The sequence below is a fragment of the Theileria parva genome, assembly GCF_000165365.1.
Source record: "Theileria parva strain Muguga chromosome 4 map unlocalized ctg_529, whole genome shotgun sequence".
Lineage (NCBI taxonomy): Eukaryota > Apicomplexa > Aconoidasida > Piroplasmida > Theileriidae > Theileria > Theileria parva.
This window is the reverse complement of record NW_876246.1, coordinates 1,446,073-1,470,269: the sequence shown is the minus strand read 5'-3', so window position 1 is coordinate 1,470,269 and position 24,197 is coordinate 1,446,073. Positions and strand designations below refer to the sequence as shown.

The 24,197-nt window shown below is 35.1% G+C and overlaps 12 protein-coding genes across 12 annotated transcripts, besides 2 other annotated features; 7 read left to right on the top strand and 5 right to left on the bottom strand.

Annotated features, from left to right (window-relative positions):
• Positions 1-32: 32 nt before the first annotated feature.
• TpMuguga_04g00752 (Ribosomal protein S27a family protein) lies at positions 33-696 on the top strand. The gene has a single exon (XM_759295.2). The coding sequence runs from the start codon at positions 200-202 to the stop codon at positions 686-688; it is 489 nt and encodes a 162-aa protein (XP_764388.1). The 5' UTR covers positions 33-199; the 3' UTR covers positions 689-696.
• A 77-nt stretch (positions 697-773) lies between these two features.
• On the bottom strand, positions 774-3,723 carry U2SURP (RNA recognition motif family protein). Its single transcript, XM_759294.2, has 15 exons — positions 3,621-3,723; positions 3,410-3,580; positions 3,238-3,355; positions 3,110-3,181; positions 2,588-3,078; positions 2,454-2,502; positions 2,371-2,422; positions 2,201-2,341; positions 1,944-2,151; positions 1,764-1,887; positions 1,621-1,730; positions 1,485-1,539; positions 1,351-1,454; positions 1,150-1,281; positions 774-1,093 (listed from the first exon to the last, which is right to left on the bottom strand). The coding sequence occupies exons 1-15, from the start codon at positions 3,678-3,680 to the stop codon at positions 788-790; spliced, it is 2,193 nt and encodes a 730-aa protein (XP_764387.1). The 5' UTR covers positions 3,681-3,723; the 3' UTR covers positions 774-787.
• Positions 3,724-3,811: 88 nt separating this feature from the next.
• Positions 3,812-4,697, bottom strand: TpMuguga_04g00750 (uncharacterized protein). Its single transcript, XM_061306062.1, has 2 exons — positions 4,545-4,697; positions 3,812-4,403 (listed from the first exon to the last, which is right to left on the bottom strand). The coding sequence occupies exons 1-2, from the start codon at positions 4,606-4,608 to the stop codon at positions 3,892-3,894; spliced, it is 576 nt and encodes a 191-aa protein (XP_061161226.1). The 5' UTR covers positions 4,609-4,697; the 3' UTR covers positions 3,812-3,891.
• A 22-nt stretch (positions 4,698-4,719) lies between these two features.
• On the top strand, positions 4,720-5,233 carry TpMuguga_04g00749 (Protein phosphatase inhibitor family protein). Its single transcript, XM_061306061.1, has 2 exons — positions 4,720-5,107; positions 5,162-5,233. Exons 1-2 carry the CDS (start codon positions 4,882-4,884, stop codon positions 5,215-5,217), a joined length of 282 nt encoding a protein of 93 aa, XP_061161225.1. The 5' UTR covers positions 4,720-4,881; the 3' UTR covers positions 5,218-5,233.
• A 152-nt stretch (positions 5,234-5,385) lies between these two features.
• On the top strand, positions 5,386-6,670 carry TpMuguga_04g00748 (ribosomal protein S2). The gene is made up of 2 exons (XM_759291.2): positions 5,386-5,746; positions 5,877-6,670. Exons 1-2 carry the CDS (start codon positions 5,681-5,683, stop codon positions 6,633-6,635), a joined length of 825 nt encoding a protein of 274 aa, XP_764384.1. The 5' UTR covers positions 5,386-5,680; the 3' UTR covers positions 6,636-6,670.
• A 131-nt stretch (positions 6,671-6,801) lies between these two features.
• TpMuguga_04g00747 (uncharacterized protein) lies at positions 6,802-9,148 on the top strand. Its single transcript, XM_759290.2, has one exon. The coding sequence runs from the start codon at positions 7,128-7,130 to the stop codon at positions 9,132-9,134; it is 2,007 nt and encodes a 668-aa protein (XP_764383.1). The 5' UTR covers positions 6,802-7,127; the 3' UTR covers positions 9,135-9,148.
• Positions 9,149-9,290: 142 nt separating this feature from the next.
• Positions 9,291-11,000, top strand: TpMuguga_04g00746 (uncharacterized protein; the record flags this gene model as incomplete). Its single annotated transcript, XM_759289.2, has 5 exons — positions 9,291-9,654; positions 9,776-10,018; positions 10,129-10,357; positions 10,414-10,573; positions 10,626-11,000. The coding sequence occupies 5 exons, from the start codon at positions 9,291-9,293 to the stop codon at positions 10,827-10,829; spliced, it is 1,200 nt and encodes a 399-aa protein (XP_764382.1). The 3' UTR covers positions 10,830-11,000.
• rimM (16S rRNA processing protein RimM) lies at positions 10,861-12,224 on the bottom strand (the record flags this gene model as incomplete). The annotated part of the gene is made up of 3 exons (XM_061306206.1): positions 10,861-11,427; positions 11,514-12,127; positions 12,158-12,224. 3 exons carry the CDS (start codon positions 12,222-12,224, stop codon positions 10,861-10,863), a joined length of 1,248 nt encoding a protein of 415 aa, XP_061161894.1.
• A 26-nt stretch (positions 12,225-12,250) lies between these two features.
• On the bottom strand, positions 12,251-13,913 carry TpMuguga_04g02280 (Rad9 family protein; the record flags this gene model as incomplete). Its single annotated transcript, XM_061306153.1, has 11 exons — positions 13,630-13,913; positions 13,401-13,598; positions 13,219-13,371; positions 13,081-13,189; positions 12,980-13,051; positions 12,735-12,911; positions 12,658-12,704; positions 12,574-12,603; positions 12,388-12,542; positions 12,314-12,354; positions 12,251-12,270 (listed from the first exon to the last, which is right to left on the bottom strand). Exons 1-11 carry the CDS (start codon positions 13,906-13,908, stop codon positions 12,251-12,253), a joined length of 1,281 nt encoding a protein of 426 aa, XP_061161893.1. The 5' UTR covers positions 13,909-13,913.
• An 81-nt stretch (positions 13,914-13,994) lies between these two features.
• On the top strand, positions 13,995-15,842 carry TpMuguga_04g00744 (uncharacterized protein). Its single transcript, XM_061306060.1, has 12 exons — positions 13,995-14,314; positions 14,380-14,430; positions 14,463-14,504; positions 14,544-14,592; positions 14,623-14,758; positions 14,789-14,841; positions 14,874-15,007; positions 15,052-15,119; positions 15,185-15,228; positions 15,259-15,311; positions 15,341-15,395; positions 15,425-15,842. Exons 1-12 carry the CDS (start codon positions 14,115-14,117, stop codon positions 15,785-15,787), a joined length of 1,248 nt encoding a protein of 415 aa, XP_061161224.1. The 5' UTR covers positions 13,995-14,114; the 3' UTR covers positions 15,788-15,842.
• Positions 15,843-15,972: 130 nt separating this feature from the next.
• Positions 15,973-15,990: a sequence feature (Short protein (TpMuguga_04g00743, EAN32096.1) was converted to a misc_feature.).
• Positions 15,991-16,226: 236 nt separating this feature from the next.
• Positions 16,227-16,292: a sequence feature (Short protein (TpMuguga_04g00743, EAN32096.1) was converted to a misc_feature.).
• A 111-nt stretch (positions 16,293-16,403) lies between these two features.
• TpMuguga_04g02355 (putative integral membrane protein) lies at positions 16,404-20,241 on the bottom strand. Its single transcript, XM_759285.2, has 5 exons — positions 19,003-20,241; positions 18,445-18,965; positions 18,177-18,378; positions 16,889-18,084; positions 16,404-16,763 (listed from the first exon to the last, which is right to left on the bottom strand). Exons 1-5 carry the CDS (start codon positions 19,954-19,956, stop codon positions 16,448-16,450), a joined length of 3,189 nt encoding a protein of 1,062 aa, XP_764378.2. The 5' UTR covers positions 19,957-20,241; the 3' UTR covers positions 16,404-16,447.
• A 32-nt stretch (positions 20,242-20,273) lies between these two features.
• Positions 20,274-24,078, top strand: VARS (valine--tRNA ligase). Its single transcript, XM_061306059.1, has 8 exons — positions 20,274-20,479; positions 20,513-20,732; positions 20,763-20,957; positions 20,991-21,208; positions 21,347-22,857; positions 23,020-23,529; positions 23,695-23,850; positions 23,888-24,078. The coding sequence occupies exons 1-8, from the start codon at positions 20,458-20,460 to the stop codon at positions 24,053-24,055; spliced, it is 3,000 nt and encodes a 999-aa protein (XP_061161223.1). The 5' UTR covers positions 20,274-20,457; the 3' UTR covers positions 24,056-24,078.
• Positions 24,079-24,197: the final 119 nt, after the last annotated feature.

The window sequence follows — 24,197 nt, the reverse complement described above, 5'->3', positions numbered from 1 at the left end:
TGATAATGAGACAATTCTAACTCATGTGTTAAGTGACCCGACAAATTATAGAGCCTTCTAACAAAATTATTATTTATTTTAACCCAATTATTTTCTACTATATTCATCTTACTGAATATAAATTATATTATTATTATCAGATTATAGTTTTATCTATTTTCCCAACATTGTAATAATATAATAAATTAAGTTATTGAAAATGGAAGATTCCAACGTTGCTATTGGCCAGGTTTTGGTTAATCTTTTTAATGGGAGGACAGCTGTCTTTGGTTCTGACGAATACCAAACCATTGGCCAAATAAAAAATTATTTATTGGGTCAGTATACTCTTGAAAATATCAACCATTCTTTATGGTACGGATTGAACGAACTTGATGATGAACTTGAGTTATCAGAATTATTGGGTTCTGAGTCTACGATATCTCTTGATCATCACTTGGAGTTATTGGGAGGTGGTAAGAAGCGTAAGAAGAAGCAATACACCACTCCCAAGAAAGTCAAGCATAAGAAGAAAAAGGTGAAGTTGGCTGTCCTCAAGTACTACAAAGTCGACGGTGACCAGGTTGTTCGTCTTCTTAAGGACTGCCCTGGTGAAAACTGTGGTCGTGGAGTCTTCATGGCCGCACATAACAATCGCACCTACTGCGGTCGCTGTCAACTTACTTATCTAAGCACAGCTCAGGAATAATTTTATCTTTCAATTTACATACACTACTTAATCTCATACTATTTATTTCCTATTTTTTGAAAAAGTTCTAACTGCTAATAAAAAATATATTAGAGTATATTATGATGCAAATATATCGTCGATGTCGTCCTCTTCCTCAACAGGTTGCACGGGTTCAGTTTTAGCATCAGCTTCATCATTTGTTTCCTCAGTTAATTCACTCTGTTGCTCTACAACTGGTGGATTAACAACCTCAGGAGACTGGGCTCTCTTCATTAGCGTATAATGGAGTTGGGCTGTTGCCTCTTGTATTCTAGTTTGCTCCAACTCATATGCCTCGTCATCATCCTGCTCCATATCAGACCCTTCCTCACTCATATTCTCCTCATCCTCCATCATAATCTCCCTCCTTTTCTCTTCCATTTCCTACAGAATATTAATGCAGCAGAAGATAAATATTTGTGTTAAATAGTATAAGTTACTTGTTTATGATGTAAGTATTTATCATAAATGATTAATCGGATGACAAGAGAGTTTCTATCACTAGGCTGAACTAATAATCCTCGTTGTAGACACATTGATTTTAGTTCTTTCAACCGCATTAACAAATATTTCTAAAAACTCATTAATATTTTTATAAAAATTGAAAGATTAGTTGTATACATAACTGCTTAAAGAGTTACATATGCAGTCTCCCTATATTTAAGCGGTAATGTTGCGAGGAGATCAAAGTAATCAACGACAACTCCATCATTTGTACTCAATAAATCCTTATGTTGTTCAAATTCTAAAAATAAATATTAAAATGGTTCCTTACCTGGAAGGGTCTTGAATGAGTCCAAATCATCCCCCAAAAGGGTAGCCTCAAGTCCCTAAACACATTACATATTAGGAGTCCGTAATGCAAAATGATTGAAAAAATAAGTCAATTTAACTAATTCAGTAAAGAATACGTTGAGAAATTGTTGAGAATAAACTGTCCAGGAGTCCCAAATACTTAACAATTTCATCACAGCATCAATTAATTGTTGTGATGATATTTTACTAGTACTCTTCTCTTTATCTATAAAATAATAATTAATTGGATTCGAATTACATTGTTTAATTGAATGAAAAAGTTGCGGAAGGTGTTTCTCTATTGAGTTTCGATATACCCAAGAATATTGTTTTGACGAAGATGAGTTATATAATACATCCGATATTACGTACAGTATCGATATCTACAGAGATTCATCGTGAAAATGTATAAGTTTAAGAAAAAATGAGGAAATCATACTTTTTGTTGAACATTTGTGTTGGGATCGTTAAAATAATTGAACAGCAAGTCTGTGAGATGATATGCTGATTCACTGTTGTTTATCACAAATAACATTGCATTACAGATGTCATTTCTAACAGACGTTACTCCTCTTAATATAGAATCAAATTCGTTCTTCTTTTCTTCACTCAGTATTACATTACCATTCTGTATCACACTACTACTGCTGTACACATTATTAACTCAGTTATATACATATTATAGTAGGGATATACTGTAAGCTATGGGCCGGAGCAGTATCATGAGTAGTGGACTGGTTGGGTGGTATATAGGATTTCCCAAAATTACTAATTTTAAACATATTTTTATTCCAATCCCTCATCGTATCTCCTTGAACTAATGAATAGACTCTCCATCTGCAACATTATATTTTAGTTGTAGAAACCTGTAATAGACACTATCCGGTGTAAATCTGTCAAACACGAATGAAAACAATCCTATAAAAACATAGATTTGGTAAATCAATACCGTTTCTGGGTTCATTCTTCATTATTACCTCCTCAAAATCCTTCCCAGACTATAGAAAAAAGGTTAATCACGTATTCATAGAAATAGTTTAAGTGTGTTATATACAACTTTCTAATAGCTTAATAAAAAGAAACTTCTGAAACGTATTTTGAGGTTAAATCAATAATTCTTTTTTTATACTGGGGAGTCGGCACATATACTTCTAACTGGTCCTTAATAATGGGTGGCATCGGTTGTGGAATTGGCATGGTAGGAGTAGCAGGGGCAAACATTGGAACAGTTGATATCATCGGCTTAATCAAATTCTTGGCCCAGCCTATTTTACATGGAAATCCTAATATTTCAACACCATCCATTCCTACTTTAGCATTTTCAGCTTGTTCATGTGTCATAAATGATACAAATCCAGTCTGCTTGTTATCTGGAGGGGTGTCAGTTCTTGAAGGGATCAACCTTATGCCCACTATGGTACCAAATTTGGAGAAATGACTCATCAGAATATCTTCTGTAACGTTTGGAGACAAATTTCCAATGTGAATATTAGTAGTGTTTAGGTCTGGCGCACCAGTGTTTAAATTATTTTCTATGCGATTTAATCTTTCATTTATTTCATATCTCTCATATTCTACAGAAAATTTTTTATAATTTTATTGTACCTGTAGTAGCTGTGAGAAATCTTTTTTGAAGTTCCTTCCGTTCAGTTATAGTTCTCTGTTTCTCCTTTATCTCTACGTTCAATTATAGTGTATACAATTTTTGGGAATCGCTTAATAGTAAAAATTACCTTCAATAAAAGTATCAATTTCTCGCACTTTTGACGTAGTTCTATTCCTATGAATAGGAGCGGAACCTTGTATTTGCGATAAATACTCTGACGATAACTCCTCATTTTCCTCCTCAGCCTGTAAAGTAATATTAACACCTCATATATAAAGTATAAAATTAGTAAAAGATACCTGTTCTCCAAGTGTAAATACTTGATTTACTCCTGTACTAGCAACGGAAGTTGTAGTCCCAGTCGCTGGATCATACACGTCAGATTTAACAAATTTTAAAGGTTGTTCTTCACCTTTCCCATCAAATGATTTCACATATTGTGCATATATCTTAGCTGTTTCTTGATTATCCTATAAATATTATAAATTCCATCAATAATGTTAAACTAACCTTTAACTTCTGTTCCTCAGCTTCTTTCTGTTTTTTAAGCTTCGCTATTAACGAAAGCATCCTTAATAGCACATTGACCTATAAATTTGCAAAATAAACTAAATGATTAGTTTTATTTCAAGAGATTCTTGACCCCATGATAACACATTATCAACTTCAGAATACTCTAGGATAAAATAACAATAAACGGGCAAAATTGTGTAATATATTAGTTAAAATCAATTTAAAATGTTTAAAACTTCATTGAAAAATTAATATTCAAGACCCTGGGTTATATAGTGAACCAGTACAGAGGACCCGGGCCCCTTGTACCGTCATCTCTAGGTGGAGTCCATGGGTAATGTTCGTGGTATAAACCATAATCCAACCCGTAGTTGAACATGATGAACATAACTGTAAATGAGGAGAGTGTAAACCAAAAAGAAGAAGCAGTAACCTTGTGGTCTTCCATTGACTCTTTTGTGCTCGGCACTAGTCGTTGTAGCTGGCGAACTTTCAATCGATTATAAAGTACAAGTCGAAATACATCTGTACGCTCTGGACCGTGCAGACCACTTCCTCTGAGGGTCTTTCCTGCCGGGGTTAGGTCGTCGACAGTGACCAAGGGTGTGTGAGGGTCATCTCCGTTTAGGTGCGCCAAAGGATCCTCCATATGCATAAACACCGATGTACACTTCGGACTTTTAGCAGATCGTACTCCCACGTTTTTTTCTACAGGTACAATAACATTTTGAAGTCTTGGAGGGGCACAGAACTCATACAGACTGAAATCCCTGTAGTTTCCTACAATACCATGAGTATTTAATTGGGTTAACCAGTGTAATAATATCAAACAAAATAAATTTTATTAAAATATATCAACACCCTCAAGAACAATCAGTTATATGAGGAATATATACTAAATAAGAGTATGAATAAAAGTACCGAGATAAAGATGTTTGCCAGAATTGAGAAATCTGGAAGCTCTTAATAAACCGTTAAAACTCATTTATAAGAGTTATTCAGTACATAATAACAAACATATATTTATAAGAAAAACAAATAATAAAATTAATATTATAAATGTGTTGTTGGGTACCTAATTGTGTAATTGTAAACTGTTACTTTTTATCATATACTATATTATATTTGTTTAATCCTATATTATATATTGGATCTAATGAATATATAACGAGTTTTGTATGGGAGGGGCAGCAATTTTTCAAGAAAACCCTACCATATTAACGTAGTAATTATATAAATAAAAAATGATTACAAAGAAATGAGTACATTAACGACAGTAGAAACTGTGAGCACAGAAATCGAAAAGGATGTAGAAGAAACTTCCATGGACTCTGAAATGGGACAAAACTGTCCAAACACCTCTAACGAAAAGTCGGTCACATGGGCTCAAAACACAATCGATAATGAGCATATGAATAAAAAGAGTAGCAAAAGTTGCTGTATTTTTACCGGTAAAAAAAAGTCAAATCCACCGGATCCTGATCGTATCTCCCACTACTACTATTATTAGTATATTGTAATTAATTAATTTATTTTAGAAGAGACGGATAGTGATTCTGATTCATCTGAAGATAAGAAATGTCCTAATCATTAATTTACTATTACACCCACGCTTATATGCTAAATTATATAGTATTTTATACTCTATTATATAGTAATACTGTGTTGAAATATTGTTTAAAGGTATAATTTTGGAAAGTTGAGGAAATTGTTTAAAATTTGCAAATCAATTAATTTATCTTTAATAAACTTAATATTACTATTTGAGGGTAAAGGGTAGTAATGGTATAAAATTGTTTGTAGAATCACTGATGGGGCACAATATATACATAATTGTCTTGTTATAATTTATTGATTAGTACATAATTTTCCCATCTTTTTAAATTGGAAATTTTGCTTCGTCTTGGATTCCTCTACTATCTTATTAATTAATTTATTTAAAAACTTCCCAATTCTAACAATTACGGATACCATAAACATCACTGACTGATTTGCTTAAGTTTGAATTTATGTTCCCCATATTGTAGATTTGAATTTAACTAATTAATCCCATTAATATGGCAGCACCAACCAGTAAACTTACTCCTGATGAAGATAGCATCAGAATGATGCTTACGGCTAAGGTACTATTCTAAACTAATCACATACTCTCATACTTTATACTTAATAAACCCATAATATTTAGTATATAATTTTGTATATTAGTTATGGTATGGTATATACAATATTTGTGGTAATATAACTATTACGTAGGTCCACATTGGAACAAAGAATGTTGAAAATAAAATGAGAAAGTATGTGTATAGCCGTACACAAGAAGGCGTCCACTTAATTAATTTGGCCCATACACTTGAAAAGTTAAAGGTTGCAGCAAGAGCAATTGTCACAGTCTCCAACCCCGAGGAAGTCGTTGTAGTTAGTGCCCGCCCCTACGGAAGCAGAGCAGTACTCAAGTTCTCCCACTACGTTGGCTCACACCCAATTGCAGGACGCTGGATCCCAGGAACACTAACTAACCAGATTACCCAAAAGTTCATTGAGCCAAGGCTATTGGTTGCCACTGACCCAAGAACAGACGCACAATCCCTAAGGGAATCCTCCTACGTCAGTTTGCCAGTAATTGCTCTTTGTGACACAGACTCGCCACTAAACTACGTCGACATTGCAATCCCATGCAACAACAAGGGCAAGGAGTCAATTGCGCTCATGTACTGGCTCTTGGCCCGTGAGGTACTATACCTCAGAGACCAACTCAAGCGCTGGATGCCCTGGGACGTTCTCGTCGACACCTTCTTCTGGCGTGACCCGGAGCAGTTTGAACAGAAACCAGAGGAGACAGTGAATACACACGACGATGACTTGCTGACCTCAAGACCAACTGTACCACTACACCCACTCCCTGACTGGAGCACAGTGGACCCAGCCCACGCAAACTCCTCAGACTGGAAAGTAATGGCCGCAGGACACGAGGAATGGGGGTCCTTCGTAGATACTAGAGCACAATGGCAGTAATTCGATAATAACTTTAATAATATAGTTCTTATGTGGAGTATGTCTTGTTATGTGGTATCTCATTTATTGTTAATTTTTTTTATTTTTTAATTAAATTTTATCATTTTAAATTTATTAGCCGTTATCTCAGCGAAGTGTTGTGATTGTAGAGTTTGAGGAATTTTGGGGGAAATGCATTTCTTTAAAAAACCGCCAATTCCAAGAATCTTGTTATTTTATTATTTTAACTTAGTCAAAATAGTGATAAGAGTGTGTTGAAGGAATTCTTATGTTAACTGTCGTGTAGTAATGGTGTGGATGTGTAAAATGAAAAGAGCTTATTTGATAAATTTTTTCAAAATGTTTTTTTAAAATTTTATTTTTAATCAATACATTTTAATATTTTTGGGATTCCTTTAAATAATGTTTATTAACACATTGTTTTTTTATCATTAATGTTTTATTATCCACCACTTCAATATAGAAGATAGCCGTTAAATTTCTTGAATAATAATGGTTGGTGAGAGAGTTTATAAGAATAATCTTTCGAATTCCCCGAGTGGTGGGATGAATCCTCTTCTGGATGACGAGTCTAGCTCGACACTTCTGTGTGACTGGTTTGACCTGAATTCTGACAATTTGTGCTACACAAAGAGCGCAAATTCACGATCCCAGACCAATTACTCAGATCCCGACACAACGCCGAGGGAATACTCAACACTCTCATCCACTAGTCCTACCATCCAAACCAATACTAACGATTATAACCATGAATTAGAAGACACCCAGCCTTATAACCAGTATGACTACGGAACTGTGGGACTAAGTGGAGAATTTGACGTTAACGCTAACCATTTTGTCCACTCTCTCACTGACGTGAACACTTATACAGGATCCATTGATGGCATCACTAGTTACGAGGGAGTTAGCACAGTAAACAGATACGCAGGAGATGGAATTAGAACACCAGGAACATCGGCATATAACAGATTAAACAGTGAAATAGTTGAAACAAGCACAATAATTTCTGACGGAATAACTGAGGAACCAGTTGAGACCGCACGTAACTTCTTCTACACTCCCACTCCTCCAATTGACATTCATTCTGAGAGTTATAACTTAATGAACAACTTCTTTAAAACAGTGACGTCAAAGAATGTGAGTGAGTCTGTGGAAGATTGGGGAATTGACAGGTCAATTTACACCATTTACTCAAGGTCCGGGTTCTTTGCCGACTGCTATAACGCAGATAAACTCAACTGTAAGGAGTATTTGAGTAGTTGGGGCATGGAATCGTTTGCAGAGTGCAGAATTCCACTGATTTTCTGCATAATTCTCACTGATAAGGAAGTTCGTAGGAACGAAGTACAGTCTTCAATTGTCCCCTTAGCAATTAATCTCCTGGATCGTTACATGTCCAGGAATAAAAACTCTTTGAATAAGTTGTTCAAATTTGTTCTTGATAGGGTGAGATTTTCAAGCTCAGATGACAGTTCTCTCTACCTATTAACTGATATAGTCAATCCCTTAAGTTACAACACCGCCAGGTCCAGTGTTAGTAACGGAGATAGCCTGAATAACAGTTCTAGAACAAGCTTGGAATCTGAAGAAGTTTCTTCTCAAGATCAATCTCATTTTCTTATGGATTCATTTCATTTCTACACCATTGATTGTTCCAACTCTTTTGATAACAGTGCTAATCGTAGGGACTATAATTTTAATCATATGGATTCTAATGTTAATGATATTTTTAATAACAATGCGACGAATAATGCTAATAATGATCTAGATGATATAAATAATAGCATTGATAGTGTAAGGATAAATTCTGAAATTGTTTATAATTTGATATCTGCAGCCTGTTACTTTATTGCAGATCGTTATAATGGGCTCGCGAATGTATCAGTTCGAGTTCTTTTGATGCAGTGGGTATCAATATCGAAGCTTTTTACCAGAACTCGATGTGCATCATTTTATATTGCACGGAATAAAAACGTATCACTCTCCGTGATTATGTCAATAATGTTTGACATTTTGAGGACTCTGGACTACGTCATCACCACTCCATTCGTATCGTACATGACTCAGGCGTTGATTATAGCATCCTTCGATCTTCCGTATCCACAGAACCCATCGCAGCTCAATATTTACCAGAAAACCGCCTCAATTCTGGCTAGAGTGGCCCTCATCGATGACACATTCCACAGGTTTGCTGCATCAATAATAACACTCTCAATCTATGCTCTGGTACGAAAATTGGCCACACATGATAAGGTCATTGCAGATGATTCAATGACATGGCTAATAGTGGATCAGTCGAACCCAGAGATCAGTAATTGTATGAACTTGCTGACTAGTACCCTATCACAGTTTGTGAACACTGAGTTGCTCGACGTGCTCGCACAGCCAGTCAAGGTGAAAAACAAAAATGAAGAATTCTTCACGTGCATACTGCAGTCGGACTCAAGAAATATCAGTCTCGACACTATAAAGTGGATTTCAAATTTACTCTCAAATTAATTTTATACTCGCCAACTTATATAAATACCATTCTGATTTTTTTATAAAATTTATATTTTATTTTAACTTTTTTAATTTATTTTAAAATTTTATGTAAATTCATTGAAATGTGTAAAATATGTGTAAGTAGTGTAAAGTCAATGTGATTCTCGAATAATGTCACTGTGCGATGTGGAATCAGAGAATTTAGCTGAGATCACGCAAGAATTTAGTGCGTTTGAGCTACTTTGGTCTCTTTTGACCCAGAATCGTGATCTTCTCTACGACCTCTCTGATCTCGTTCATTACTCCAAAGTAAATAATATAATTCAGCAAAAAAACGCTCAAAATAAGCGTAAAAAACCTTCAAATGCAGTGAATAATCAAGTTTCCCCCAATCCAGTTATCATTGTTCCCGAACTAACCCTAGAGGATTACTTAGAGATCCTACGGGAGTTCGTGGACCACTTAAGAACATTAGAACCAAAGTTAAATGAAATAGAAACTCAAGAAATCGTTGAAACACTTCTCAAAATTAACAGTAAGTTCTACAGCTCTTAATTATATTATTATTACATTCGTCACAATGTTCTTGATGATAATATGATACTAATAATATCCTAATTATACTCATAATTCTATCTTAATATTATAATTGTCAGGTGAACCTCCTGAACCTGTTCCATGTGGTTTTGAAGAGGTTATTTTGGAGCGTTTTTCTGACGGAGTTACTCTCAGAAATCATGATAAAATTTCTAGAATTTTATCGTTTCTCGACGTTGACTCTCTATTGTCACTCTCTTTAGCTTCAAAGAAGACTTTTTATGCAGTCAAAGTTCACCTAAATAAGGAACTGTATCATTTACCTTTCAATAAAGACAGTATTTGCACCAATCTCATTTTCTGTAAGTTTCTCGTCATAATTATAATTAATTATAATTTAATATTATTTAATAATAATTTATTCTAATTTAATATTAATTAACTCTATTATATCACTGTATTTTGTATTCAGGGATTGAGGGAATTGACTTTTTTTTCAAGTCTACAGGGACTCTAAAACCTATTGATAGAACTGAGTACCAGCCGATCTCCAAACATTTGAACACTGTGAAGTCAATGTTCCCAGTGCCAAATGACTCAATGTCTTCACAAGTTCACGTTACCATAGATTGCCTACAGCCTCACTATATAGTTTACTGTAACCACTCCAACCCAATGTCACACACTTGTTCTTCATCAAAGTATCATCTTACTCATTCTATATATATGTAATTAATACTTAATAACATTAATTTAGCGCACTTGATTGGGATAATAATGCCACTACAAAGATAATAACGTGTTCTGAATTTATATCAGAGTATAAACAAAGGCTTCAGGTCAGAGATGACCAGCTTGTTTGGTCCTTCAACCCAAATAACATAAACCCTAAATCCCTTTGTCTTCTACTAAAACATGTAACTCATATTACTTACTTAAAAATATTTGTTTTATTAAAATATTCTTTAGTATTTGGAGACCCTTAGTGAATGCATATTAAACCATGACGGCCAAATAGAGTTTAGAAGAACTGAACTCATTTCCAGTGCCAAACATGGGCTTGTTCACAGAATTTGGGTCCAGTTATCTTTGAAATGGGACTTTAGGTTCGGTCCAAGACCTCAAAATACACTTTATCTCACGATTGCAGACCACTTCAGACTAGATACATAATCTCATCACCACAACTAGTGGGTTAGAGGGGTTACTTATCTTCTCCTATAAATATGGTGTAAGGATCTACATAAACGCTTTTATTCTCGACATCAATGTACTTTACAGTTTCATTTCTAACTAAAGGCACATAAAAACGTCTGATTGGTCTTTTAATTTCATTTTCCGCTATTTCGTCAATACTCATTATTTTTATCTTTTTATCAATACTTTGGTCGCTTTTCTCCTCTTCAGTGTTTTTCTGCTCCACAGAATTAACTAATTCTTTGTTCGAATTAGTATTATGTGAATTTTCATGGATTAGTGCCTTTGTTTGATTAGTGAATTCCTTTTTACATATTGAGCATTCATAACATTTGACGTACATCACTGACTTGAAGTATGGATTTTCAAACTCCTGAGACGGTTCAATCACTTCATCGGCTTCCTCTAAATCCCTATCCATTACCAAACTACATTTTTTTGGAGGTTCATTCTTAACCTCCTCACTATTTTGTGTGGTATTAATTGCTGCTCTTGAGACATCAATTAATGTTTTTAATGAAACCTTCATATCTAGCTGAACTTCAATCAAGTCATCACATGCTTCTTCATACTTCTATATCACATTTACATTCAATTGTTTATGTATATTTAACTATAATCTGAAACTATCAACTTTCTTCAAATTATGTAAACAGGTACCTTCTTGAAAGCTAAATCTGAATAATGTATGAAGGACATAATGTTCCCCAATTTGGTCTTATTGATGTCATTATAGAGGTATAATCCCAGTCCAATGATATCCCTTGCGTAGTAGGTATTCTCTTCAAGCGGTGGCATGATTGATAGTGGTACTGTGAGGTAAGTGTTGGTTATCCTTTGTGCCTGGTGTACGTTATCAAAACCTTCAAACTTCACAATGTAAACATCCTTGGTTCCCGAGATTCTACCTCTAAGGAGGTTAATTGGTATAACCTTCTCGTCATTAAATGGGATCTTAAGATACCTATACCCAGGCTCACATAGTCTAATCTCAGGCTGGGATGTATAACTCTTAACTTTAACATTGCCATGCAATCCATAAACCCCAAGAATCTTTCCCACAACCACATAGTCATCATTACTTAACGTGTAAATCATACTCTTATCAATACCAAATCTGGTATTGGCAATCTCAGGTTTACTATTATCAGTGATAAAATCTGCTACTTGATCTGCTATTTCCACAGTTTCAACCAAATCTTTTGGAGCAGTTAAATTATTCTCATTACTCTTGCAATAGCGTTTAAACCCCAGCTCAAAACTATTTTTATACCCTAATTAATGATTTTACCTGCTATTTTTACCTCTAAAACTCTCCACTTGTATACAAAACACCATAATAAAACAATATATACTAAACACTTCACTCATTATAAATTATCAACACCAACTACTCGTCAGAAAAGTGATATCAATCCTGCATAAATTTATGTTTAAAAGGGTAAAATAAGTGAAAATACCTGATTTATCTTTACTAGTTACGTGTTCTTGCATATTATCGCTAAAAACATGACATAACTGGTGTTAAAAATACGTTTCAAAATCTTTTAGCAATACATTGTAAACTTCATCCAATTCTTCGTCTGTATACTTGGATTTACTGGTTTTGAGCTCAGCTGTCTTTTGCGGTGGCGAGAATTCTGTTTCAAACAAGTCAACTTCCTTCACAACCAATTCATCTCTTTGTTCCTACACATCTTTAAATCAGGGTAAAAATTACTTCGTTTGTGGGTTGGGATGATTTTTCAGCCTAAAAATTGTTATTATTAATGGAAATTTATGGGATAATAGTGTAATTTAGTACTTTGAATGAACTAATCCAGAGTGATCCACTGAGTGCAATGTTGTCATCTACATGAATTAATTACGGTAAAGGAATACTGATTATTTTAGTTTCTTGTGTTTCGACTTTAGACTCGTTACAGCCATTATAAACAATATTATGAATGTTCAAGTTAGTTGTTACAGATTCGCACGCGTCAACTGAGCCTCCGAACAGAGCTATTACTGGGTCTCCTGGGTTTCTCAATACTATAGACAATGGGCATTTCACGGATTCTAAAGTGAAACATTAGTGGTTTTTACATTTATACATAATTAGTGGACTAAAGTTAATAAAGAAATACCGCAGAATGAAAGTAGAGATAAGAATTCTTTAATAGAGATTGTGATATCTGTGGGATAAGTCAAGTCGTCATCTAAAAATCAGATAAGATTTGAAAAATACCCAGGTCCAGTTTGTGGAAGTGACGACTATTGATTAGAACATTGCCTGAGACAATTCTCTTCCTATTCTTATTCTTTGTGAGTTTCGACGTATTATTAATAACGTTAAGCTAACACAAAATAAAAAATGTTAAGTTACCAGTAAATCCTCCTTAGAATCATTATAGGTTATTGAGAGATCATTGTACTGTGAGCTGAAAGGACTTATGGATTTGTAGAAAACCGTTGGAGATATTCTAAGATAGTGCCAGTTAGACCAGCCCAAATCGTCTGGGATGCTCAGTTTATACTCCTAAACTCTTTAATAATGTGAAATGTTACCTGAAATCCAATTGTTGCTGATCTTATGATATTCTTATTAGAACAAACGAAGATAAGAGATAGGAAATCCACACTTTCTTGATACTCCTTTATGATCAATCTGTCTAGGCCGAATGAACTTTTCAAATTCTCGTGATTATGTAAATCCTTAATAAGAATGGCATCAAAGGGCGATTTTTTCTGTGAAGGGGGAATTACCTACAGCATCATTAAGTAATTATAAAAATACAATTGAAAGTGACTGACAGAGTTGTTTGGTTGACACAAACCAGTGTTTAACTTTAGAAGGTGAGTCAGATTGCGAAGTTTGTGAACTTCTATATTGGATTCTTTCAAAAAAATTTTTTCCTAGTTGAATGTGTAGCCATACAGAGTTGGATTGGTCAAGTGCGTATAAATTTAGTCCGTTTTCACTTGCTATTATCTGCAAGTCCTGGGAAATGTGTCTGAATAATAACAATGTTTTCTTTAAAATAAGGGCGTTGAATCCGTTTATTTCATATTCCATTAAATCATTTTATAAGTATTTATTCTGAGATTCTATCAGGCAGGAAGATTCCAAAGTTTTAAAACATAGTGAATTTTAAATTCATTTTTAAATATTATTTTTGTACTATAGTAATGTTTTTAATATTTTTTTATCAACCGTTTTGATACTTCTACTATTAAACAAAGTTCAATATTCATTCTATTCATGATAATTAGTCTATTGTTATGAGTTTTGTTGACACATTACTTTCAACTTCCAGATTAGTTCAAAGAAGAGTAAAATTATGCACTTGTACCGGTTTAGAGCGTCAGCTCTTAAATGAACTCGAGAGTTTATCCCTAAAATTTAACCTGGTTTCAAGAGGGAAATCATACGTTGATATATTAACTGGATTAGATACAATATGGTCAATTATTCAGAATAGGTTCTTATCTATTACACATATTTCTACACATTTGACAATTAGATCGAGCTAATTTATTAATGTAGCCGGATATGTCGACAACTCTATATTCACGTTCTCGATCCTTTCGATGCCGAGTATTACAAAAATCATTTAATTTCATCTTTAGAAATCCTAAACATTTCGTAAACAGGCTGAATCAGGCTGATTGGTGTGTTTCAAAGTCTTAAACGTGTTAATCATGGATTAGGGCCTCATTTATCCCATTTTCTCACAAATTACCTCCTCCAACTATTAAGGTTCTAACTTTAAACTTATTATTTAATTAGGTTTTATCAAGCAATTCTAAGCTTTACCACACTGGAATGGTCAGGAACATGGTTGAAAGGGTGATAAATTCTCACTGTTATCGATATAAGAAGATGCAGGGCGACGAGTTACCAAGTTTCATGAAGAACCGTGGATGTATTTTTACATCATTGATATCATTTTCAGATATTCCTCTTTGCCCAAAGATTACTGTTGATATAAATAATAACAACTGCCAAGTATTACCAGGTTAACGTAATTTTCTTGTCAGGTGTTGGCTGATGCGTCTGGCGACTTGAGCGAAAGGCCCTGGAATAAACTGTCAATTATGGATGATCGGATGGTTTCTAGTGCTTCTTCAGCTGTAATTCAGGAACTAATAACAGGAGATGCTCTTTCAGACAGGTACCACACAGTTACTAATTTTCACATTGAAATGTTATTTTTAGGACCACAATTTGGGACCCATTTTGTCATAACGGTGCATTACTTTTGGAACTATTATCATATTTAAATGGTATAAACTTGTTTAATTCAAAATTTGACCAATTTAATGATTTTATATTTTAATAAATTATGTAGATGAGAAATTCAGACCCGAATCAACAAATTACCCACTTAATAACGTATTGAAGTTAGTGATTATAATGTTTTAGTTCCCATTGTGTACTTTGTTTTACGAACATAATCATTTAACACGATCAAATCTGTAAGAATTTTAATTTAACTTAGTTTTAGGCCAAACTCTGGCTATTCTTTACTTGGAACTGATCCTATCCCCGATAATATTAATGTAACTGTTATAAATTAATCCTATTTTAGTTCGCAAACGATATTCTTTCTAAGCTTAAAGACCAAAATGCAGTTCATACAAATCAAACAGATACGCAATCTAGGAATGTTGAAATAAAATTTGATTGTAAGCCCATAACTGATGTCCCACTTGACCTTAATAACTGTATAATTTTAACAAACCTGTATTATGGAAATAAGGAAATGAAGGCTCAGTATTCTAATTATTATAGAGAATTTATCAAATTTATCAAGTCTAAAGCTACAAAAACACCTTCAGTATACGTTATTGCCCCAAGGTCTTTCAAGAAAGTTTCTAGGCTAAAATGGGAAACCCTCATGATGTTTAACAATAACGGCATAATTGTTGATTTATTAAGATTAATAAAGTAGTAAATCTGTAAAATAGTGAAATCATTTTAAATTCTTGAATATATTATAAGCATTTTCCTTTATTTTATCGCAGTTATCTATACCAGACTTCTCAATCACCGTGTCATTACACTAGAGAATTGTGCTATGTTTTTACCCTACCTTTTGTATTTCCCTCTTTGCCCATAAATATAACCTATTCATAGTCATTGTGTTCTTGTATCCTGAATTTCATTTAATTTAGTTATTTTACTTAATATTTTAAATTCCCTTCTATAATCTTCGATTATCACATCTACTTCCTTGAGACACTTCTACTCACACGACTATACACGTATGTATATTATACCTTTATCTCTTTCTTATAATTGTTTAATGCCTTTTTATGCTTTAATTTATAATTTTTCAGTAACGTTTTAGTTTCATTTATCTAAAAACACGTATTCTATTAGGAAATTACTTTTTCTAGCTTTAAATTATTATTCTCTTGCATATCAGTTAATGCCTTATCACCATGCTCCATCATAAAACAATAACTTTAAATGACTAATCATCAAATTTAAGCAATAATTAAACAAGTTTAACAAATAATTAAACACTAATTACAATAAATACACACAATAAATAATATATTTGCTGAAAGAAGAATGAAATTAAGTGAGAAAATTCTTCGAGGAAAAGCTAAATTATTGGTAGCTTGATTCCGTGAACTCTGTTCACCTTTTGCATGTCTTCCAAGTATTCCCTCAAATCCTGTAGTGAAACGTCCTCTGGATACCTGTTAAGCCTTTTCCACGATTTGGAAAGTTCCTTTAAGCTCGTCTTTGATCCGTCGAGTTTATTCAGGGCGTATTCATTTATGTCCACATCATCAAATATTTTCTTTAGATCTGAATCATTAAAATCTTTCAGGTCATGAGGGCCAAAATCCATATCCTCAACAGTTTCATCCACGTGGGCTGGCCTCACTAACTTAGTCTTAAAAGGGTCATTAATTCTATAATAAAATTAACCAAATCCCAGACAAATTAATTAAACAAAGGAACAATAGTATAAACATTAGTGTAATTAAACAATGGTATATATAACTAAATAATTACATAAAAATGTGGTTGGAGATACCTGAGAAGTTCAGAATACATTTTTCGAATCATTGAGAGTCCGTATATTTCTAATTCATTGACGAAAATTCTTGGGGTTTTAACAATTTCGGCGTAGGGTGCCATTGGAATTGAATGTGATTCCTCCTCTTCAGTTGCGTATGGTATTTCAGTATCATTCTGGTTTCTTGAAATCTTAGGTCTGTTTAAGCTCATAAGTGAGTCATAGTGCAACACCTTTGATGAGTAGAAAAACACGTCATTGTCCATCTTCCTATGTCTCTCTCTGAGCAGAGACATGAATGAGAAGTTTGGATTCGTTAAAATCTTTAACAGTCTTATAATCGACTTGTTTACTGATCTATCCATGACATAATCATGGCTCACAGCGTCGTAATATTTAAATAACTCATCCATAGTGTAGAACGTGTAATCATATGAGTTTGGCACTATGCTCGAGTACATAATTGTTTCCTTTGGCAGCATGTCATATATTCTTTCCAAGTATAAGGTGTGGCTTTTGGACAAAAGCCTCAAAATACTCCTCTCAAATTCTAACGCTTCTTTTAACGTAATCTTTCTCCTCTCAAGTGGACTCAGCAGCCTTTCTAAGAACTTAAAGAAGGGCTGGTTTGTAGAGCTTATAAAGAACTCAAGGAATAAACACTTCGGGTCGTGGTATGCGGCGTTGATATTCCTTAAAAACTTCACGTACTTCTCAGGATCCAAGTTCTCCTTTATAAATATGTCCCTGATATCTGCGTTGTTGGTGAAGTAATCTAAGGGAATCAGTGATTCTTCATCTCTCAGTAGAACATTTCCAAGCTCGCGGTTCGGATCCACGTCTTTTGCTTTGGTATTTTCTTCTTCAGATAAGCTTTCGTGAGACGGATCCCGTCTGACATTTGAGTTTATCACGGCGTCTGCGACATCTTCAACCTCGAGGATATCTGTGAGATTGGCATCTATAAAAGCTGGCTGCAACGTTAAAAACTCGTTCATCTGAGGAGAGTCACTTGAAGGGTAAATAAAGGTACTCATCACCAATATCTTTAGTTCCATATTGTTCGGGTTTATTTTGTGTTTTATGAGTTCGTGTTCGGTAAGGTTATTTATCCACTCCGTAATTGGCATTGTAACATATTTTAAATCTCTATTCCTGTTTTCCACAGCATAGTGACCTTCCAATTTATAAGGTTGAATTTTTCCCACTTTCGCCTATTACTCAAATTAATCCACAAATTATTTTAATTAGTATGATGTAGTATAGTGTAGTATAGTATGTTGTAGTATGGTATGTTAGGACTTACGTGTAATATTGTGCCTATTGGTATGTTAGTGGAATATTGGCCTGCTTCCATTACTCCAATGAGATAATCATCATTTAGTGTAAAATTAGGCTTAAACTTGTTATTTATAGCGAAATATATCATCCCTCCATCATTTCCTATTACTATACAAGGGTATGAAATACCCGTTTTTATCTCATACTTATCCACATCCTGTCTTATCCTACACATTCAATTAGTATATTGGATATAATAAAATCGATATAATTTGTATGATATAGGTTGTTACATTTGAAGGAAGTACTTTTCCATAGTTGGCGATGGTTTATAGTGGTTTTTGGTGGTTGTGAAAATGAGTAACTTGGAAATTGGATCAACTTTTGAAATTGGTTGCTCAACTCTCCTATTACTCAATTCACAAGCCCTAACATACATCGAATGATCATAGTGATATATGTGATTAAGCTTTCCCATACTGATTTCTGAGTCTCTCAGTGTAAAGTAGCGGTGAGGGCTATTGCTGTTGATAAAGCTCTCATTGACAAGGTCCTCTGGGTAATTATAGGGCAAGTGATCCTTAGTAATGTAGGCCAAATACGTATCTTTATACTCTCCTTTAAGTCTAAATGTTAGAAAATCCCGGAAAACCTTATCAACTTCCGCCTTAAACCATTTCCCAGTCTTTGCATAATAACGTATTATCGAATCAATCAACCTCTGCAAATTCTCTTTTCGAAGAATTGCATGGGTTATTTGATTTCTAAACAGATATACTTGCTCAGGTACAATCTCGCTTCCAGCCAGATACACCTACATCATCATATTCACTATGTTAAAGAGCTATTACCTGTATTCTATCACCAACTTTGTCATTACCAGTTGATACAGTGTATGCGTTAACTCCGTACATTTCACTGCGTCTACAATTTGTGAGACTGACCTTGAGAACATCATCCATGATCTCAGTCACAATAGCCTCATAGGGTGTGTAGTGGTACTTACTGTTAAGCGAGTCTAGGTACATCAGGGAGTATGTTTTCCTCTTAGTTTCCACAATGTTAACTGAGAAAAACTCGCCATAAATGTACTTTGAGTACGGGTTGATGTCAGTTACTACAAATTCCATAGAGTCCCGATTCCTCAGGTACTTGGGCGTCTTAGGCTCTGAAGGTACTGAGTAATCCTGGGGCCTAATCTCAGCCCCTATACCGATATCAAATGGAATATACCTCTCCTTCTTCCTCATCGAATTTAAGTAATCGTAAGGATAAGGATAATTTGGCCTAAAATACGTTTGCCTCTTCCTTTCAGGGAACTTCTTAGAAGTGTGAATGGTGTCATAAATCATCTTCTGACGTCTGTTAAACTGAGGATTTTCAGCTTCCCTGGCAGACAGGAGAGAGTTTAGTCTATAATGTTCATCGTCATTCATGAAATATAGAGTTGACTTCGCTGCGATTAGAGGCTGGGGGAGGCCTACATCTACTAGAGTTGTTCCATCTGGGTTCCTCTTGATGGGTGTTCCGTGCACAATCTCTCCGACTCTAAGCTCGTTGGGGGACGATCCTGAGCCAAAACTGTGCAAACTAGACGAGTCCGATACCTTTCTTCCATTTCCCTCTTTATTAAAGTGCGATAAAGGGCTTGGAACTGAAAATGGGATACTTAAATTTGGGTTAAAAAGTGATTTAGTGGCAAATTTACGCGAAAAACAGTATGTGTAGGAAAGAAAAGATAAAATTATGGCAAAATATAAGACGAAGCTAACACCAGGCCTAAGGGAAGGTTTTGTAAATTTCATTGAAAAAGTGATCACGTATCATGGGCTTAATTAGCTAAAACCGTCCCCCTGGTAGATTTTTTAATTCAGACAGTATCAAACATTAATTCAAGAAAAAAGAAGTATAATTAAAGGGAAATTAGAGGAAAAAGTGTGTTGGTATGTGTTTACAAAGCGGAATCCTTTCAGCTGTGACTGGTGTATTGTAAGTAATAGATTCCAAGAGATATCGTAACTAGGAGTAAAATAATAAATTTAATATAACAAAAAAGTTGCGATATAGCGATGATTGAAAAATGTGTACCAGAATTATTAGTTATAGTTAATATTCTCGATACCCGATATATTATTCAGTTAGTTTTCTTTTTGAAATATTTTCATACCGCAGTTTTTTTCAATTATTTTTCATCAAATAGCAGTTTAGTATTTATGTTTCTATATACACCTGTAAAAATGCCTTTCGACTCATTGATTATTATTATTAATTCATTTCTGATAAGTGAAATCAAGTTTACTTCCTAGATGTCGAAGTGTCAGTCCATGAGTAACTTTTTTATAATTAAATGGATTTTTTTAGAACTTTTGACTGAGATCGAGTCGAGTTATAACCCAAAGTCCGTGGAGGAAGGATGGTACACCTTGTGGGAATCCAGGAAATTTTTCACACCCTCCAGCGACCCTGAAGCCCTCAACACCAAAAACAAGTGGGTGTCCCTACTACCACCACCTAACGTTACTGGCTCTCTGCACATTGGTCACGCCCTAACTGTTTCGATCCAGGACTGTTTAACAAGATGGTAACTAAAACCCTCATCAAGTATGTGTAGGCACCGAATGAAGGGTGATGTAACACTCTGGCTACCAGGAACTGACCATGCTGGAATTGCCACTCAGTCAGTGGTTGAGAGAACTCTGTATAAGGATGAAAACCTCAAACGGCACGATCTCGGAAGAACAAAATTCGTTGAAAAAGTCTTTGAATGGAATGATAAATACGGAAGCAACATCAAAAACCAGCTTAAGTACTGTTTTACTCATTTAAAATTAATATTTAGGAGATTGGGAGCTTCATTGGATTGGACTAGAGAGGTTTTCACTATGGATCAACCACGGTCAACTGCCGTTATCGAGGCTTTCGTTCGTCTTTACGACTCTGGACATATTTATCGAAACACTCGATTGGTATCCTGGTGCCCATACCTCTCCACTGCACTCTCAGATATTGAAGTTGAACCCATGGAAATTACTTCCCCAACCTTCATTACCATTCCAGGTTACACTACTATACAAAACACTCTAAATTATAAATTTACCTAATTACTAAAAAATACCCTTAAACTACTTTAAATAATTAATATAACAAATTATTGTATTAATAATAATATATTTTAATGGTTAAAAACATTGTTAGGATATGATTCATCTGTGGAGGTTGGTTCGTTGTGGGTGTTCCAGTACCCTGTGATGGTTGGAAGCGAGACACGTTACCTTCCAGTAGCCACGACTAGGCTGGAGACTATGCTGGGTGACGTTGCAGTGGCAGTCAATCCTGATGATGCAAGGTATAAGGAAATGGTAGGCTGTAAAATAAAGCACCCCTTTTTCCCGGATAGGGAAATGGTCGTGGTGGCTGACTCCCACGTGGATATGGAGTTTGGCACTGGCGCTGTTAAAATAACACCGTCCCATGACAAGAACGATTTTGAAATTGCAAAGAGGCATGGCCTTCCGTTTTTGAACATTTTCACCAACGACGGGAAGATAAACGAGAACGGAGGAGAATTCGCAACCATGCACAGGTTCCAGTGCCGGAAAGTACTTGAAAAGAGGTTGAAAGAGATTGGACTATTTCTAGATAAGAAGCCGAACACTAAGCCGATGATGGTGCCAAGGTGTTCGAGGACTGGCGACATTGTAGAATATATGCTAATTCCACAGTGGTATGTGAACTGCAAGGACTTGGCCAAGAGGGCAATTGAAGTTGTGAGAAACGGCTCTCTTAAGATCATCCCATCGTCCTACGTCTCAGTGTGGAACCAGTGGCTTGAGAATATCCAGGACTGGTGTATTTCAAGACAACTTTGGTGGGGTCATAGGATTCCAGCCTACCGTGTCACTTCATCTGCTATTCCAGCTTCTGAGGAAAGGTGGGTTGTCGGAAGAGACTTTGAAGAAGCCCAGCAACGTGCACAAACTCTCTTTCCAAACTTACCAGACCTAACCCTAACTCAGGATGAGGATGTTTTGGATACTTGGTTTTCCTCTGGGTTATTTCCGCTTAGTACACTTGGGTGGCCCGATACTGATACTTCCGATTTCAAGTCGTTTTTCCCCACCAGCCTACTCGAGACGGGCAACGACATTATCTTCTTCTGGGTCGCAAGGATGGTCATGCTTTCTCTACATTTCGTGGATATGCTTCCGTTTAATGAGATTTACATGCATCCACTGGTTAGGGATTCGAGAGGTGAAAAGATGAGTAAAAGTAAGGGAAACGTTGTTGACCCTATTGACATCATAGAGGGGACTACGCTTGAGAGGCTAAACCAGAATATTCTGAATTCTTCTCTCCCTCAGGGCGAGATAAAGAGAGCTTTAGCACTACAGAAACAGCAGTTTCCTGATGGGATCCCAATATGTGGTGTAGATGGACTCAGACTTGGACTTCTCGCCTTAATGAGGCACAATAGAGCTATTTTACTGGACGTGAATAAACTTGTATCTTCAAGGCACTTTGGAAACAAGATTTGGAACGCCACTAAATTTGCAATTCTTCGCACCAAGTTCTTCAGGCCATCCGTACAACATACTTATAACCATTATAACACCGTTAAATCCTATAAGGGTGATAACAGTCTTGAATGCAAATTCAAATGGGAAGATAAATGGATTCTACACAAACTCAATCAATACACTAAACGGGTATGTTTACACATTTGCAATATACTCTATTATATACTAGTTATATACTTAAATACTATAGTTACATTTAGATAAGCGATTTTTTATATATTTTACCGATTAAGCTATTATCAACCCTTAGAATATTTGTTAATTATATAACTCATTTAATAATGTGATTAGGTAACTGATGGATTGGAGGCCTATCAGTTTTATGATGTGGTGCAGGCGACATATGATTTTTGGTTATATCAACTATGTGATGTATATTTGGAACTGGTAAAAAACAGACTCCCGTCAGTGATTGACGATTCTTCATTTGTACCAACGCCCGAGTCAAATGCCGCTGCCTTCGTGATCCACACCTGCTTTAGCGAGTCTCTGAAACTACTTCACCCGATAATGCCATTCATAACTGAGGAGCTTTATCACCACCTTCCCGAGTATCTTAGAAAGCACGAGTCGATTTCGATTTCAACGTTCCCGAAACCCAATGTCGAGTGGGAGAACGAAGCACTTGATGCTGAAATGGACACACTTTTCTCAGTAGTGCACAGCTTCAGATCACTGGCAACAACTCTAGGACTAGCGCAAAACACTAACAAAGTTGGATTCATAACTACCGATGAACCAACACGCCATCTATTATATGATAAACTCCACCTAATAGAAACGCTCTCCAAATTCAAATCGGTACTTTCGCCATCTAACCACTTTTCAAAACTGTTGTGTAGTTAACCTATTGTACAGTTAACTGTTGTATAGTTAACTGTTGTGTAGTCACAGTTTTGGGTTAAAAAATTATGTATTTACAAATCTTGTTAAAATATTTATTGATAAAATATAATGACTGTTTAGATCTCAATTGTGAGTAATACGAGTACGGAGTTGTATCATTGTGTTCAAAATGTAGTTTCATCTTCTCTAGTCACTTACATTAACGTTGACGAGACTGTGGACTTGGTTAAAACCTCGTCAATGCTCAATGACAGACTTTCAAAAACAAATAAAATGGTATTTACCCTAAATTACACTTTATAATCATTTTTAGCTTGAGTCATACCTAAAGAAGTTAGAAGTGCCGAACTATGAAGACAAGGTCCCGTCTGACGTCAGGTCACTCAACGACTCCAAGATAAAGGAGCTGTCTCACGAAAAACAGCAGCTTGAAGAAGCCATCAGGGACCTTGGAAGACTCAAATTAAATAACTTTAAATAATCCTTAATATTTCTTGTATACTATTTATACACATGTATAGTATAATTGGTATAGTATTCGTAGTGGTAACAGTATGTATACTGTACATGCTATATGTAATATATAACTTATATAACACAAGTACTATACACTATACACAGTA

What these genes read in the sequence shown, in the direction of transcription:
- TpMuguga_04g00752 (XM_759295.2), top strand. Translation starts at nt 200, where the DNA reads ATGGAAGATTCCAACGTTGCTATTGGCCAGGTTTTGGTTAATCTTTTT.
- U2SURP (XM_759294.2), bottom strand. Translation starts at nt 3,680, where the DNA reads ATGCTTTCGTTAATAGCGAAGCTTAAAAAACAGAAAGAAGCTGAGGAA. An exon ending in CCTCAAAATACGTTTCAGAA is followed by an intron (nt 2,503 to 2,587) that starts GTTTCTTTTTAT and finishes TTTTTTCTATAG; the next exon opens with TCTGGGAAGGATTTTGAGGA. An exon ending in AATATAGGGAGACTGCATAT is followed by an intron (nt 1,282 to 1,350) that starts GTAACTCTTTAA and finishes ATGAGTTTTTAG; the next exon opens with AAATATTTGTTAATGCGGTT.
- TpMuguga_04g00750 (XM_061306062.1), bottom strand. Translation starts at nt 4,608, where the DNA reads ATGAGTTTTAACGGTTTATTAAGAGCTTCCAGATTTCTCAATTCTGGC. An exon ending in TGGCAAACATCTTTATCTCG is followed by an intron (nt 4,404 to 4,544) that starts GTACTTTTATTC and finishes ATGGTATTGTAG; the next exon opens with GAAACTACAGGGATTTCAGT.
- TpMuguga_04g00749 (XM_061306061.1), top strand. Translation starts at nt 4,882, where the DNA reads ATGAGTACATTAACGACAGTAGAAACTGTGAGCACAGAAATCGAAAAG. An exon ending in AAATCCACCGGATCCTGATC is followed by an intron (nt 5,108 to 5,161) that starts GTATCTCCCACT and finishes AATTTATTTTAG; the next exon opens with AAGAGACGGATAGTGATTCT.
- TpMuguga_04g00748 (XM_759291.2), top strand. Translation starts at nt 5,681, where the DNA reads ATGGCAGCACCAACCAGTAAACTTACTCCTGATGAAGATAGCATCAGA. An exon ending in GAATGATGCTTACGGCTAAG is followed by an intron (nt 5,747 to 5,876) that starts GTACTATTCTAA and finishes ACTATTACGTAG; the next exon opens with GTCCACATTGGAACAAAGAA.
- TpMuguga_04g00747 (XM_759290.2), top strand. Translation starts at nt 7,128, where the DNA reads ATGGTTGGTGAGAGAGTTTATAAGAATAATCTTTCGAATTCCCCGAGT.
- TpMuguga_04g00744 (XM_061306060.1), top strand. Translation starts at nt 14,115, where the DNA reads ATGAGTTTTGTTGACACATTACTTTCAACTTCCAGATTAGTTCAAAGA. An exon ending in CTCGATCCTTTCGATGCCGA is followed by an intron (nt 14,431 to 14,462) that starts GTATTACAAAAA and finishes TTTCATCTTTAG; the next exon opens with AAATCCTAAACATTTCGTAA. An exon ending in TTTCATGAAGAACCGTGGAT is followed by an intron (nt 14,759 to 14,788) that starts GTATTTTTACAT and finishes TATCATTTTCAG; the next exon opens with ATATTCCTCTTTGCCCAAAG.
- TpMuguga_04g02355 (XM_759285.2), bottom strand. Translation starts at nt 19,956, where the DNA reads ATGAAATTTACAAAACCTTCCCTTAGGCCTGGTGTTAGCTTCGTCTTA. An exon ending in GAAAAGTACTTCCTTCAAAT is followed by an intron (nt 18,379 to 18,444) that starts GTAACAACCTAT and finishes TTGAATGTGTAG; the next exon opens with GATAAGACAGGATGTGGATA. An exon ending in ATGTATTCTGAACTTCTCAG is followed by an intron (nt 16,764 to 16,888) that starts GTATCTCCAACC and finishes ATTTTATTATAG; the next exon opens with AATTAATGACCCTTTTAAGA.
- VARS (XM_061306059.1), top strand. Translation starts at nt 20,458, where the DNA reads ATGTCGAAGTGTCAGTCCATGA. An exon ending in AACATCAAAAACCAGCTTAA is followed by an intron (nt 20,958 to 20,990) that starts GTACTGTTTTAC and finishes ATTAATATTTAG; the next exon opens with GAGATTGGGAGCTTCATTGG. An exon ending in TTTCAAAAACAAATAAAATG is followed by an intron (nt 23,851 to 23,887) that starts GTATTTACCCTA and finishes AATCATTTTTAG; the next exon opens with CTTGAGTCATACCTAAAGAA.